This window comes from Ranitomeya variabilis, chromosome 7 (assembly GCF_051348905.1).
Source record: "Ranitomeya variabilis isolate aRanVar5 chromosome 7, aRanVar5.hap1, whole genome shotgun sequence".
NCBI classification, from domain to species: Eukaryota; Metazoa; Chordata; class Amphibia; order Anura; family Dendrobatidae; genus Ranitomeya; species Ranitomeya variabilis.
In genome coordinates this window covers 205,290,664-205,306,948 of record NC_135238.1, presented here as the reverse complement: position 1 = coordinate 205,306,948, position 16,285 = coordinate 205,290,664, and the positions used below count along the sequence as shown (strand labels likewise).

Genomic DNA, 16,285 nt, shown 5'->3' with positions numbered 1-16,285 from the left:
ACACCTGGTGTGGGGTGGCACATGGATGCACAAAAAAGCTGGGACTAAAGATATGTGGTAGGTCTTTGTTTACTGATGAAATATTTGTGTTCTGATGTAGCAGAGTTGAGTTTGCATTATGCGATCTGCTATTTCTTACTTTTACAAAAACTTTATAAATCACTAAAGTGTATTAAAAAAATAACCTATGAAGTCTACCTGCAGCAGTCCTAAGGAAAAGCCAAAAAATAACACAGCAGTACAGTAGTGCCAGCAGTTGTGTCAACTGGCAAACTCAGCTCTGCTGCATCCTTGTGTGGCTTTGTATAAACATTTAGTGTTATATGTGTATTAAAGAGGGAAATATGGCGTGAAAGCAGCAGTGTGAGGCAGAAATATCCAGACACAAAAGAAATGTCTGTACATGTTAATAATGTCATTAATCTCATTTATTGAAATAAATCAAGTCCACTAGATCCATCATTCAGCTCAGTGACAGCCTGTCTGAAAATGATCACAATCCCAGAGTTCCCCCTGGTGGTAACATATAGAATAGCTCATTTCACAGACTGGAAAAAATGATCATTTAATAAGGAAATAATCAGAATTTCTGTGTTTACTGATAAAGAATTTGTTTATTTTGGAGAAAAAGCAATACATATTTATTTTGTTTCTTGTGATCAATTCTGGAATGGATCAACATGATACTATTATATTACTATCCTCACGGTGATGCTATTATATTACTATCCTCACAGTGATACTATTATATTACTATCCTCCCAGGGATACTATTATATTACAATCCTCAACAGTGATACTATTATATTACTATCCTCACAGTGATGCTATTATATTACAATCCTCACAGTGATACTATTATATTACTATCCTCACAGTGATACTATTATATTACTAGCCTCACAGTGATACTATTATATTACAATCCTCACAGTGATACTATTATATTACAATCCTCACAGTGATACTATTATATTACTAGCCTCACAGTGATACTAGTATATTACTATCCTCCCAGGGATACTATTATATTACTATCCTCACAGTGATACTATTATATTACTATCTTCACAGTGATACTATTATATTACAATCCTCACAGTGATACTATTATATTACTATCCTCACAGAGATACTATTATATTACTATCCTCCCAGGGATACTATTATATTACTATCCTCACAGAGATACTATTATATTACTATCCTCCCAGGGATACTATTATATTACTGTCCTCACAGTGATACTATTATATTACTATCCTCACGGTGATACTATTATATTACTATCCTCATGGTGATACTATTATATTACTATCCTCACAGTGATACTATTATATTACTATCCTCACAGTGATGCTATTATATTACTATCCTCACAGTGATACTATTATATTACTATCCTCACAGTGATACTATTATATTACTGTCCTCACAGTGATACTAGTATATTACTATCCTCACAGTGATACTATTATATTACTATCCTCACAGTGATACTATTATATTACTGTCCTCACAGTGATACTAGTATATTACTATCCTCACAGTGATACTATTATATTACTAGCCTCACACTGATACTATTATATTACTGTCCTCACAGTGATACTAGTATATTACTATCCTCACAGTGATACTATTATATTACTATCCTCACAGTGATACTATTATATTACTGTCCTCACAGTGATACTAGTATATTACTATCCTCACAGTGATACTATTATATTACTAGCCTCACACTGATACTATTATATTACTGTCCTCACAGTGATACTAGTATATTACTATCCTCACAGTGATACTATTATATTACTAGCCTCACACTGATACTATTATATTACTGTCCTCACAGTGATACTAGTATATTACTGTCCTCACAGTGATACTATTATATTACTAGCCTCACACTGATACTATTATATTACTGTCCTCACAGTGATACTAGTATATTACTATCCTCACAGTGATACTATTTTTTATAAACATTTGGTCAGTAAATAAATTCCACAAGTTGTCAGATATATGTCCAAATTACATGATAGCACTATTAAATCTAAATCCATGCCCAATCCATTCTCCTCAGAATACAGAAGACTGTCACTTGACCATATTTTTGTTTGGGGGGGGGGGGGGGGGCACATAGAAGCAATGACTGTCATGATAAGGAATTATTTTGATACAGTAGTTTCGTCCTCATATGTGAGAATAAATCATGGGAGAAGAGATACTTCTTTTTCATACCTCGACCATCTAAGGCTATGTTCACATTTGCGTTGTTGCGCACAACGCATGCAAAAACGCATTGTTTTGTGACGCATGCGTCCATTTTTGGCTTGATTTTGGACGCAAAAAAAATGCAACATGCAGCGTCCTGAAGCTTGTGCCAAAAATGACGCATGCGTCACAAAACGCAAGACAACGCATGTCCATGCGCCCCCATGTTAAATATAGGGGTGCATGACGCATGCGCCGCTATGCGTCGCCGAACCTGCGCCTGACGCAACGCTAATGTGAACATAGCCTTACACAAAGAACTAGGCAATATTCCCAATTTTACCTTTAGACTATGTTTCCATAATTAGTTTTTGGTGAGTTTTTACATTTCATACTTTTGGAAAAAAAAAAAAATGCAAGTAACCTATTTTATTTAATGGGTGCAAAAATGGTGCAGAAAATCTGCAACATGAAAAACTCACCAAAAGCTCATCGTGGGAACTTAGCTTAAGGATTTATTGACACATTAGTATTTTTGATCAGTATTTCATCAGTATTTTTATGCCTAAACCAGGTGTGCCTCCAAAACACAGAACAGGTGTCAATCTTTAAATCATTATTTTTCTCTCTAAGTTCCACTCCTGGTTTTGGCTTACAAACGCTAATGCAAAAAACTGACAAAATACAGACCATGTGAAAAAGCCTAGAACTTACAGGTACATCCCATAAAAAAATAATACCTATGCAACAAAAAGAGAATGGAAAGGAAAAAGATATTAAAGTCTTGTCTCATTAAGATAGAATAGAAATCAAACAATATATCCATAGTTAGTAACACTAAGGTTATGTTCAGACGTTGCGGTTTTGTAGTGTTTTTAATTTTGCAGCTTTTTATACGAATTAAAAGTTACATTTTACAGTACCAGCAAAAGCTATAAGATTTCAGAAACCTCATGCCTATGTTTTGGTTTTTTTTTTGCATGACTGACTTGGAAAACTGCTGTGTTTTTTTAAATCTGGAGAATGTCAATTCTTTCAGTGTTTTTGAAGCATTTTTTCACCCAAAGCAATGAGAAAGTGCTAAAACGCAGCCAAAAAACGCTGCAAAAACTGAGTTTTGGCTACAGTGACCTAAATAAAATGTGTCTAACATACCACGTGAAAAAAATGTTTCTGAAGATTTGCTTCTATATGATATTCCCTAGGGCGATAGAGCCACCTTGTGGAATATACACATACACATGAGCCTCACTTTTGGTATACTCCACCAGAAGGTAAGGGGTCACTTACAAGTTCTGAAATCTGATTAATTTCTCTCCAATCAGACCCAAATTGGTGTGTGTAAATGGCAATTTGATCTGATTGAAATTTATCTTATCTGCCAGAAAACTGTAACAATCTGTCTGCTAAATACAATAATTGTGGCAAGTAAACAAATAAATAAATATATAAAATAAATAATCAAATAACTCAAAGAAAACTCCTCAATAAGGATAGGAAGTTTATATTTTAGGCTGATTCCGACAGATGAGGAAGATGATGATATCTGTTGGTGTAAATGGTTATAGGACTAATTGTTTTTTTAATCTAGAAGATCAGTCTGGTTGATCAGGAGTCTGTGTGTGTAAATGCAGGAGAACATATACAGAATATATTTTCTTTCTGTGCCATTTTAGAAAGTCAAATCACTTTGAGCGATGATTGAATTCAGTGATTGTGATCCAGCAGCCACTTCATTATGGGCACTTAATGATCTGACGTTAATCAGGTGGATAATACAAGCCTGCTAGGGCAACCCGAGCCCTGCCATGGGTTAATGTTGTAAATGATTTGGAGACCCCTGGGGGGGATCTGGTAATGGTGGCAGCTCTGGGATCATAGAGTGCTGAAAATTTCTCAAGCTTATCTTCCAACAAAATACTGGTCTCCTGGGAGGAAAGATTAATGAGAGGCACATTAGACAGGCAGCAGTCAGCCCTGTTTGGGAGAGATAGGCTTTTCGTGGGACCCCTTTGAATACAATTAATCTAGCTTGTCTGTTCCTTCCAGAAATGGAGGTTTAGTATATTTAGTATATCTATTTGTTTTATATTTATTTCATTATCTTTGTTCCAAATCATGAAAAGGCCATTCTTGCCCCCCATTGCACATCCTGGAAATATTATCCTAGAAAAAAAAACAAAATATTTGTGATGTGCTGCTATCAGCACACATGTTATTCGGGGCTTGAAGGAGGTGTAAATTCAGCATGTTAAGTACAAGGCAGACTTTCTGGAAGAGAATTTTGTTCTTAGAGAGAATTTTGCCCTATAAATAGCAGCTGGTGCGTATTTAATGGAGCATTTTGTTAGCGGCTCGTACAGTGTCTGGAGAGGGGGCTCCTTCCATCATCTTTTTAATTTAGTAAGGCAAGCAGAGCTGATAGAGTAACGCACCGGTGAGCCTGCGTGTCAGATACACTCAGCCAGTCTTTGTGTATATTGCCGCCCCCCTGGATCAGGTGCAGCACAATATTGGGGTGCTACAGGATCATTAGGCGTCTATAGTATGAGAAAAGCAATTCTCCTAATATAATGTTCCTTGTGCTTGTCTCAAATACCTATCAGCAGCCAAAAGTAACTATAAGGGCTCGCTCACACCAAGTATGATTCAACAATACATCATATCGCACTCTGATCAATGTTATTTTATGGGGCCGCACACATGTCTGATTTCTTTCTCGGACCGAGCTGGTCCTAGGGACAAGTCACAGCATATCCGAATTCGGCAGCACCATGAGACTCTATATATAGGTATGGGGCTCCCCCCAATAGAGTCCTCAGTATGAACTCTCCCCCAATAGAGTCCCTAATATGTATGGACTCTCCCCAATAGAGTCCCTAATATGTATGGACTTTCCCCAATAGGGTCCTCAAGATGTATGGACTCTCCCCAATAGAGTCCCTAATATGTGTGGACTTTTGCCTATAGAGTACCCAATATGTATGGACTCTCCCTAATAGGGTCCCCAATATGTATGGACTCTCCTTAATAGAGTCCTCAAGATGTATGGACTTTCCCTAATAGGGCCCTCAAGATGTATGGTATGGACTCTCCCTAATAGGGTCCCCAATATGTATGGGCTCTCCCTAATATGGTCCCCAATATGTATGGACTCTGCCCGGTAGAGTCTAAAATATCTATGGACTCTCCCAGATAGAGTCTCTAATAAGTATAGACTCTCCCTGGTAAAGTCATCAATATGTATTGACTCTGCACCGACAGGGTCCCTTATATGTTTGCACTCTCCCTGATAGAGTCTTCAATATGTATTGAATCTACCACGATAGAGTCTCTAAAATGTATGGACTCTCCCCCCGATAGAGTCTTCACTATGTATTGACTCTCCCCAATAGAGTCCCTGATATGTATAGATTCTCCCCTAATATGTATGGATTCTCACCGATAGAGTCTCCGATATGTATGGATTCTCCCCGATAGAGTCTCTGATATGTATGGATTCTCACCGATAGAGTCTCCGATATGTATGGATTCTCACCGATAGAGTCTCCGATATGTATGGATTCTCACTGCTAGAGTCTCCGATATGTATGGATTCTCCCCGATAGAGTCCCTGATATGTATGGATTCTCACCGATAGAGTCTCCGATATGTATGGATTCTCACCGATAGAGTCCTGTTGTGAATTCTGCTCTTGGGCTCCCTCCGGTGGTTGTAAGTGGTAGCGCTGCTGTCTCTGAGTCGCAGCATTTATCAGGTGTGTTCACTTTTTGCAATTCTGACTGGGCTATTTAGTCTTGCTTGACCCTTTAGTCAGTGCCAGTTGTCCATTGTTCCTGGAGGATTCACATCCTTTCCTGGTCTCTCCTGCTTTGCTGTTCATTTCAACAAAGATAAGTTCTGGCCTTGATTTTTGCTGTCCACATGCTGTGGCCTTATTGTTCAGTTCTTTTTCATGTTTTGTCTTGTCCAGCTTGGTCTGTATAAGGATTTGTTTAGCCAAGCTGGTATCTCTGGAGATGCAGATATACCCTCCATATCTTTAGTTAGCTGTGGAGATTTTGTATTTTCTGTGGTGGATATTTTCTAGTGTTTTAATACTGACCGCATAGTACTCTGTCCTATCCTTTCTATTTAGCTAGAAGTGGCCTCCTTTGCTAAATTCTGATTTCAGTCTGTGTATGTTTTTCCCTCTCCTCTCACAGTCAATATTTGTGGGGGGCTGTCCATCCTTTGGGGATTTTCTCTGAGGCAAGATAGTTTTCCCTTTTCTATCTCTAGGGGTAATTAGTCCTCCGGCTGTGTCGAGATGTCCAGGGAGTGTTAGGTACATTCCACGGCTACTTCTAGTTGCGGTGTTAAGTTCAGGGTCTGCGGTCAGTATAGGTACCACCTTCTCCAGAGTACGTCTCATGCTGCTCTTAGGCCACCAGATCATAACAGTACAACTGGCCAACAATGAGTTAACCGCATGTCAGAAGAAGGGAAGGAAAGTGCTGAGCCATTTTTTTTTCTGTAGTCTGTTGTGTTTTTTTTTTTTTCTTCCCTCTTTACCTCTGGGTGGCTCAGGAGTTCGGCGCTGGTATGGATGTTCAGGGATTGGCTTCTCGTGTGGATCAACTTGCTGCTAGAGTACAGGGTATTTCCGATTATATCGTTCAGACTCCGGTTTTAGAGCCTAGAATTCCAACTCCTGATTTGTTTTTTGGGGACAGGTCCAAATTTCTGAGCTTTAAAAATAACTGTAAACTGTTTTTTGCTCTGAAACCCCGTTCCTCTGGTGATCCCATCCAGCAGGTTAAAATTGTTATATCTCTGCTGCGTGGTGACCCCCAGGATTGGGCATTTGCCCTGGAACCTGGGAATCCGGCTTTGCTTAATGTAGACACCTTTTTTCAGGCGCTTGAGTTATTGTATGATGAACCTAATTCAGTGGATCATGCTGAGAAGACCTTGTTGGCCCTGTGTCAGGGTCAAGAAGCGGCAGAATCATATTGCCAGAAGTTTAGAAAATGGTCTGTACTGACTAAATGGAATGAGGATGCCTTGGCGGCAATTTTCAGAAAGGGTCTTTCTGAATCCGTTAAAGATGTTATGGTGGGGTTCCCCACGCCTGCTGGTCTGAGTGATTCTATGTCTCTGGCCATTCAGATTGATCGGCGCTTGCGCGAGCGCAGAGTTGTGCACACTATGGCATTGTCTTCCGAGCGGAGTCCTGAGCCTATGCAGTGTGATAGGATTGTGTCTAGAGCTGAACGACAAGGATTCAGATGTCCGAATAGCTTGTGTTTTTACTGCGGCGATTCTGCTCATGTTATTTCTGATTGCCCTAAGCGTGCCAAGAGAATCGCTAGTTCTGTTACCATCAGTACTGTACAACCTAAATTTCTGGTATCTGTGACCCTGATCTGCTCATTATCGTCATTTTCTGTCATGGCATTTGTGGATTCAGGCGCTGCTCTAAACTTAATGGACTTAGAATTTGCCAGATGTTGTGGTTTCCCCTTGCAGCCTTTGCAGAGTCCTATTACTTTGAGGGGCATTGATGCCACACCGTTGGCTAAAAATAAACCTCAGTTTTGGACACAGCTGACCATGTGCATGGCGCCAGCCCATCAGGAAGATTGTCGTTTTCTGGTGTTGCATAATTTGCATGATGCTATTGTGCTGGGTTTCCCATGGTTACAGGTGCATAATCCGGTATTAGATTGGAAATCTATGTCTGTGACTAGTTGGGGTTGTCAGGGGGTTCATGGTGACGTTCCTTTGATGTCAATTGCCTCCTCCCCCTCTTCTGAAATTCCTGAGTTTTTGTCAGATTTCCAGGATGTATTCAATGAGCCCAAGTCCAGTTCCCTTCCACCGCATAGGGACTGTGATTGTGCTATTGACTTGATTCCAGGCTGTAAGTTCCCTAAGGACCGACTTTTCAACCTGTCTGTGCCAGAACATACCGCCATGTGGAGCTATGTTAAGGAGTCCTTGGAGAAGGGGCATATTAGGCCATCTTCTTCACCATTGGGAGCAGGTTTTTTTTTGTTGCCAAAAAAGATGGCTCTTTGAGACCCTGTATTGATTATCGCCTCTTGAATAAGATCACGGTCAAATTCCAATACCCTTTGCCTTTGCTTTCTGATCTGTTTGCTAGGATTAAGGGGGCTAGTTGGTTTACTAAGATTGACCTTCGAGGGGCATATAATCTTGTTCGTATTAAGCAGGGTGACGAATGGAAAACTGCGTTTAATACGCCCGAAGGCCATTTTGAATACCTTGTGATGCCATTCGGACTCTCTAATGCTCCATCTGTGTTTCAGTCCTTCATGCATGATATATTTCGGAATTATCTTGATAAATTCATGATTGTATATTTGGATGATATTTTGATTTTTTCAGATGATTGGGAGTCTCATGTGAAACAAGTCAGGATGGTATTTCAGATCCTTCGTGATAATGCCTTGTTTGTGAAAGGGTCTAAGTGCCTCTTTGGAGTACAGAAGATTTCTTTTTTGGGCTTCATTTTTTCTCCCTCATCTATAGAAATTGATCCGGTTAAGGTTCAGGCCATTCATGATTGGATCCAGCCCACATCCGTGAAGAGCCTTCAGAAATTTTTGGGCTTTGCTAATTTTTATCGCCGTTTCATTGCCAACTTCTCCAGTGTGGTTAAACCCCTGACCGATTTGACGAAGAAAGGCGCTGATGTGACGAATTGGTCCTCTGCATCTGTTTCTGCCTTTCAGGAGCTTAAACGCCGATTTACTTCTGCCCTTGTGCTGCGTCAGCCAGATGTTTCTCTTCCTTTTCAGGTTGAGGTTGACGCTTCTGAGATTGGGGCAGGGGCCGTTTTGTCTCAGAGGAATTCTGATGGTTCCTTGATGAAACCGTGTGCCTTCTTTTCTCGAAAGTTTTCGCCTGCGGAACTCAATTATGATGTCGGCAATCGTGAGTTGTTGGCTATGAAGTGGGCATTTGAGGAGTGGCGACATTGGCTTGAGGGGGCCAAGCACCGTATTGTGGTCTTGACCGATCATAAGAATCTGATTTATCTTGAGTCTGCCAAGCAGCTGAATCCTAGACAGGCCCGATGGTCCCTGTTTTTCTCCCGTTTTGATTTTGTGGTCTCGTATGTTCCGGGTTCTAAGAATGTTAAGGCTGATGCCCTCTCTAGGAGCTTTTTGCCTGATTCTCCTGGGGTCCTTGAGCCGGTCGGCATTCTGAAGGAAGGGGTGATTCTTTCTGCCATCTCCCCTGATTTACGACGGGTTCTTCAGGAATTTCAGGCTGATAAACCTGACCGCTGTCCAGTGGGGAAATTGTTTGTTCCTGACAGATGGACTAGTAAAGTGATTTCAGAGGTTCATTGTTCTGTGTTGGCTGGTCATCCTGGGATTTTTGGTACCAGAGATTTGGTTGGTAGGTCCTTTTGGTGGCCTTCTTTGTCACGGGATGTGCGTTCTTTTGTGCAGTCCTGTGGGACTTGTGCGCGGGACAAGCCTTGCTGTTCCCGCGCTAGTGGGTTGCTTTTGCCTTTGCCGGTCCCTGAGAGGCCTTGGACGCATATTTCTATGGATTTTATTTCGGATCTTCCGGTTTCCCAGAAGATGTCAGTTATCTGGGTGGTTTGTGACCTGTTTTCTAAGATGGTTCATTTGGTACCTTTGCCTAAGTTGCCTTCCTCTTCTGATTTGGTTCCGTTGTTTTTTCAGCATGTGGTTCGTTTGCATGGCATTCTGGAGAATATTGTGTCCGCTAGAGGTTCCCAGCTTGTTTCTAGGTTTTGGCGGGCCTTTTGTGCTAGGCTGGGCATTGATTTGTCTTTTTCTTCCGCATTTCATCCTCAGACAAATGGCCAAACCGAGCGAACTAATCAGACTTTGGAAACTTATTTGAGATGCTTTGTGTCTGCTGATCAGGATGATTGGGTGGCTTTCTTGCCATTGGCCGAGTTTGCCCTTAATAATCGGGCTAGTTCTGCTACCTTGGTTTCACCCTTCTTTTGTAACTCTGGTTTTCATCCTCGTTTTTCTTCGGGGCAGGTTGAGCCTTCTGATTGTCCTGGGGTGGACTCTGTGGTTGACAGGTTGCAGCAAATTTGGGCTCATGTTGTTGACAATTTGGTGTTGTCTCAGGAGGGGGCTCAGCGTTTTGCTAACCGTCGTCGGTGTGTTGGTTCCCGGCTTCGGGTTGGGGATTTGGTCTGGTTGTCTTCCCGTCATGTTCCTATGAAGGTTTCTTCCCCTAAGTTTAAGCCTCGGTTTATTGGCCCTTATAGGATTTGTGAGATTATCAATCCAGTGTCTTTTCGTTTGGCCCTTCCAGCCTCTTTTTCCGTCCATAATGTTTTTCATAGATCTTTGTTGCGGAAATATGTGGTGCCCGTTGTTCCCTCTGTTGATCCTCCTGCCCCGGTGTTGATTGATGTTGATTGATGGGGAGTTGGAGTATGTGGTTGAGAAGATTTTGGATTCTCGTTTTTCGAGGCGGAAGCTTCAGTATCTTGTCAAATGGAAGGGTTATGGCCAGGAGGATAATTCTTGGGTTGTTGCCTCCGATGTTCATGCTGAGGATTTGGTTCATGCCTTTCATTTGGCTCATCCGGATCGGCCTGGGGGCTCTGGTGAGGGTTCGGTGACCCCTCCTCAAGGGGGGGTACTGTTGTGAATTCTGCTCTTGGGCTCCCTCCGGTGGTTGTAAGTGGTAGCGCTGCTGTCTCTGAGTCGCAGCATTTGTCCGGTGTGTTTTTGCAATTCTGACTGGGCTATTTAGTCTTGCTTGACCCTTTAGTCAGTGCCAGTTGTCCATTGTTCCTGGAGGATTCACATCCTTTCCTGGTCTCTCCTGCTTTGCTGTTAATTTCAACAAAGATAAGTTCTGGCCTTGATTTTTGCTGTCCACATGCTGTGGCCTTATTGTTCAGTTCTTTTTCATGTTTTGTCTTGTCCAGCTTGGTCTGTATAAGGATTTGTTTAGCCAAGCTGGTATCTCTGGAGATGCAGATATACCCTCCATATCTTTAGTTAGCTGTGGAAATTTTGTATTTTCTGTGGTGGATATTTTCTAGTGTTTTAATACTGACCGCATAGTACTCTGTCCTATCCTTTCTATTTAGCTAGAAGTGGCCTCCTTTGCTAAATTCTGATTTCAGTCTGTGTATGTTTTTCCCTCTCCTCTCACAGTCAATATTTTTGGGGGGCTGTCTATCCTTTGGGAATTTTCTCTGAGGCAAGATAGTTTTCCCTTTTCTATCTCTAGGGGTAATTAGTCCTCCAGCTGTGTTGAGATGTCCAGGGAGTGTTAGGTACATTCCACGGCTACTTCTAGTTGCGGTGTTAAGTTCAGGGTCTGCGGTCAGTACAGGTACCACCTTCTCCAGAGTACGTCTCATGCTGCTCTTAGGCCACCAGATCATAACAGAGTCCCTGATATGTATGGATTCTCACCGATAGAGTCTCCGATATGTATGGATTCTCACTGATAGAGTCCCTGATATGTATGGATTCTCACCGATAGAGTCTCCGATATGTATGGATTCTCACCGATAGAGTCTCCGATATGTATGGATTCTCACCGATAGAGTCTCCGATATGTATGGATTCTCACCGATAGAGTCTCTGATATGTATGGATTCTCACCGATAGAGTCTCCGATATGTATGGATTCTCACCGATAGAGTCTCCGATATGTATGGATTCTCACCGATAGGCTCCGATATGTATGGATTCTTCCCAATAGAGTCTCCGATATGTATGGATTCTCACCGATAGGCTCCGATATGTATGGATTCTTCCCAATAGAGTCTCCGATATGTATGGATTCTCCCCGATAGAGTCCCTGATATGTATGGATTCTCACCGATAGAGTCTCCGATATGTATGGATTCTCACCGATAGAGTCCCTGATATGTATGGATTCTTCCCGATAGAGTCTCCGATATGTATGGATTCTCCCAGATAGAGTCTCCGATATGTATGGATTCTCTCAGATAGAGTCTCCGATATGTATGGATTCTCACCGATAGAGTCTCCGATATGTATGGATTCTCCCTGATAGAGTCCCTGATATGTATGGATTCTCACCGATAGAGTCTCCGATATGTATGGATTCTCCCTGATAGAGTCCCTGATATGTATGGATTCTCACCGATAGAGTCTCCGATATGTATGGATTCTCCCAGATAGAGTCTCCGATATGTATGGATTCTCACCGATAGAGTCTCCGATATGTATGGATTCTCACCGATAGAGTCCCCGATATGTATGGAGTCTCACCGATAGAGTCTCCACTATGTATGGACTCTTACAGATAGGGAAAAGAAGGATGTCATTTTAAAATAAATATTATTGACATTCTGCCCCTCAGAGAATCCCGTTTTGATCCTGTCTGGGTTCCCGCTGTTCTTTGTAATTTGTGCTCAATCTGGACAGACATTTGACCACAGCATCCAATCACTGGCTGTTGGTAAATGTTGTGACCAGTGATTGGCCACAGTGGTCACATGTCTGTCGAGATGAAGAATAAACTTCAGGGAACAGTGGGAACCCAAACAGGATCAGAGCAGGACTCCCTATTAATAAGGGGAATATTAACACCTAGCTGTTATATTAATTGAGCCATACATTTCCAGGAGGAAGGAAAGAATCTCCAGCATTGTTGTTTAATGTGGTCCTCTTTAAATACTATCCAAAAGCCAAAAAGCTTTATACCAGCTTAAAAATAAACATAAAAAATGTGTACAGAGAGTACAATATTTCTTTTATAAAGGTATTTTGAGACGTATAAAAATCTACACCAGTTCCATATAGAGAACCTGTCACCAGATTTCACAATACAAACTTCAGAGTTTATTAGATCAATCTCATAGGTTTGAGGAGGCTGGTGTATTTACTTGGAAAATCCTTGAAATAGTAGTTTTAAAGTTTGTTTTGTTTAAATCTCTGGTTATTATTCAATGAGCCCAGCTAGAATGATAGATCTCTGTCCTACTCAGTAAGGTAGTTGGAAATTAGCGCTTCCATATATCTGCTTAGCTACCGTAAACAGTGCAAGGAATGCATCATTAAAGCGGTGGGCATGCCATATGTACAGCATAGGGGCCTAGAAGGTAAAGGATCCAACTTTCAGCTTCCATATGAAAATGAAAAAATGACTTTCAAGGCTTCAATGTTTAAATCAGAATTTTTTTTACATTTTAAAATAATTGTTCTTTAAAAAATTGATGTTTTTCTTTCAAAACTCCACAGCATAATACACAATATATACGGTACATTTTATATTAAAATCTATAAATAAAAAATGTTTTAAAAAAAATTCAAATTTTCTCACTGACCATTGGGTCTTTTATTCATACACCTTGTTCCTTTCAGCAACCACATGAACTTTAGCAGCTATAGACTGGCTCTGACTCCATTCACTGGTATATAAGTTTTTTTCTGGGCATCCTGTGATATGGATCTTTGTGAAGGGAGGTGAGCTGTGACATCACCTATTGTGAATGGTGGCTTCTGTGTTATCTACTGTATATAGAGATGTTATCAGTCATTGTACAGGAGGAGGAGGTGAGCTGTCACATCACCTATTGTGAATGGTGGCTTCTGTGTTATCTACTGTATATAGAGATGTTATCAGTCATTGTACAGGAGGAGGAGGTGAGCTGTGACATCATCTATTGTGAATGGTGGATCCTGTGTTATCTACTGTATATAGAGGTGTTATCAGTCATTGTACAGGAGGAGGTGAGCTGTGACATCACCTACTGTGAATGGTGGCTCCTGTGTTATCTACTGTATATAGAGATGTTGTCAGTTATTGTACAGGAGGAGGAGGTGAGCTGTGACATCATCTATTGTGAATGGTGGATCCTGTGTTATCTACTGTATATAGAGGTGTTATCAGTCATTGTACAGGTGGAGGAGGTGAGCTGTGACATCACCTATTGTGAAAGGAGGATGCTGTATTATCTACTGTATAGAGATGTTTTCAGTCATTGTACAAGAGGAGGAGGTGAGCTGTGACATCACCTATTGTGAATGGTGGCTCCTGTGTTATCTACTGTATATAGAGGGCTATCAGTCATTGTTCAGGAGGAGGAGGTGAGCTGTGACATCACCTATTGTGAATGGTGGCTCTTGTGTTATCTACTGTATATAGAGGGCTATCAGTCATTATACAGGAGGAGGAGGTGAGCTGTGACATCATCTATTGTGAATGGTGGCTCCTGTGTTGTCTACTGTGTATAGAGGTGTTATCAGTCATTGTACAGGAGGAGGTGAGCCTGTGACATCACCTATTTTGAATGGAGGATCCTGTGTTATCTACTGTATATAGAGGTGCTATTAGTTATTGTATAGGAGTGGAGGAGGTGAGCTGTGATATCACCTATTGTGAAAGGAGGATGCTGTATTATCAACTGTATAGAGGTGTTTTCAGTCATTGTACAGGAGGAGGAGGAGGTGAGCTGTGACATCACCTATTGTAAATGGTGGATCCTGTGTTATGTGTATAGAGATGTTTTCAGTCATTGTACAGGAGTAGGTGAGCTGTGACATCACCTATTGTGAATGGAGGATCCTGTGTTATCTACTGTATATAGAGGTGCTATCAGTTATTGTACAGGAGGTGGAGGAGAGCTGTGATATCATCTATTGTGAATGGTGGATCCTGTGTTATATGTATAGAGGTGTTTTCAGTCATTGTACAGGAGGAAGAGGAGGTGAGCTGTGACATCGCCTATTGTAAATGGTGGATCCTGTGTTATGTGTATAGAGGTATTTTCAGTCATTATACAGGAGGAGGTGAACTGTGATGTCACCTATTATAAATGGTGGAGCCTGTGTTATCTACTGTATATAGAGGTGTTATCAGTCATTGTACAGGAGGAGGAGGTGAGCTGTGACGTCACCTATTGTGAATGGTGGATCCTGTGTTATCTACTGTATATAGAGGTGTTATCAGTTATTGTACAGGAGGAGGAGGTGAGTTGTGACATCACCTATTGTGAATGGTGGATCTTGTGTTATCTACTGTATATAGAGGTGTTATCAGTCATTGTACAGGAGGAGGAGGAGGTGAGCTGTGACATCACCTATTATGAATGGTGGATCCTGTGTTATCTACTGTATATAGAGGTGTTATTAGTCATTGTACAGGAGGAGGAGGAGGTGAGCTGTGACATCACCTATTATGAATGGTGGATCCTGTGTTATCTACTGTATATAGAGGTGTTATCAGTCATTGTACAGGAGGAGGTGGAGGTGAGCTGTGACATCACCTATTATGAATAGTGGATCCTGTGTTATCTACTGTATATAGAAGTGTTATCAGTCATTGTACAGGAGGAGGAGGTGAGCTGTGACATCACCTATTGTGAATGGTGGATCCTGTGTTATCTACTGTATATAGAGATGTTGTCAGTTATTGTACAGGAGGAGGAGGTGAGCTGTGACATCACCTATTGTGAATGGTGGCTCCTGTGTTATGTACTGTATATAGAGGTGTTATCAGTCATTGTACAGGAGGAGGAGCTGTGACATCACCTATTATGAATGGTGGATCCTATGTTATCTACTGTATATAGAGGTGTTATCAGTCATTGTACAGGAGGAGGAGGTGAGCTGTGACATCACCTATTATGAATGGTGGCAATATTAGGAATTTCTTAACTCTCTAAAACTAAGGGACAAATGGAATGTTTCATGTGACGCTCGACATTAAATGTTTGTCAGATTGTCGCCCCGTTTTCCTCTCCCCGATGGCTGCCACAGGGATGACATGATGACCGGCTTCTGGAGACGGAGAATGTCTCGTGGATGCTGGCTCTCGTGTATTTGGAATAACAGTTTTGGCGGAGACATATTTCCTTTCCCCTGTAAATGTTATTGAGATGTAAATGACTCCTAGCCGTGTAGAGTGTGTGCCAATTTAATGTGAATCTCTCTCTCTCTATTATTATCATACTCCACATCTGCCAGCAGGTATTAAAATGTCTGGTTATCAAGACAAATACACCGGTCTTCTCGTTGGCATCAGACTTTGTGCCAAGTCCTTGACGTGACATCCTGGATAAGGA

The 16,285-nt window shown here is 41.3% G+C and overlaps 1 protein-coding gene across 7 annotated transcripts in view; it reads left to right on the top strand.

Annotated features, from left to right (window-relative positions):
- The window catches only part of GAD1 (glutamate decarboxylase 1), a 103,926-nt gene that overhangs the window by 26,981 nt on the left and 60,660 nt on the right, over positions 1–16,285 (top strand). For 6 of the 7 annotated variants that reach the window (XR_013217789.1, XR_013217790.1, XR_013217791.1 and 3 more), the window contains exon 3: positions 1–57. This exon is cut by the window's left edge and continues 6 nt beyond it. The exons of the other annotated variant lie outside the window; for it this stretch is intronic. Coding sequence is in view for 3 of the 6 variants with exons in the window: in XM_077272732.1 (XP_077128847.1) it covers positions 1–57 (57 nt within the window). In the remaining 3 variants the exon portion in view is untranslated. The remainder of the gene's footprint in view (positions 58–16,285) is intronic. 7 annotated transcript variants of the gene reach the window in all.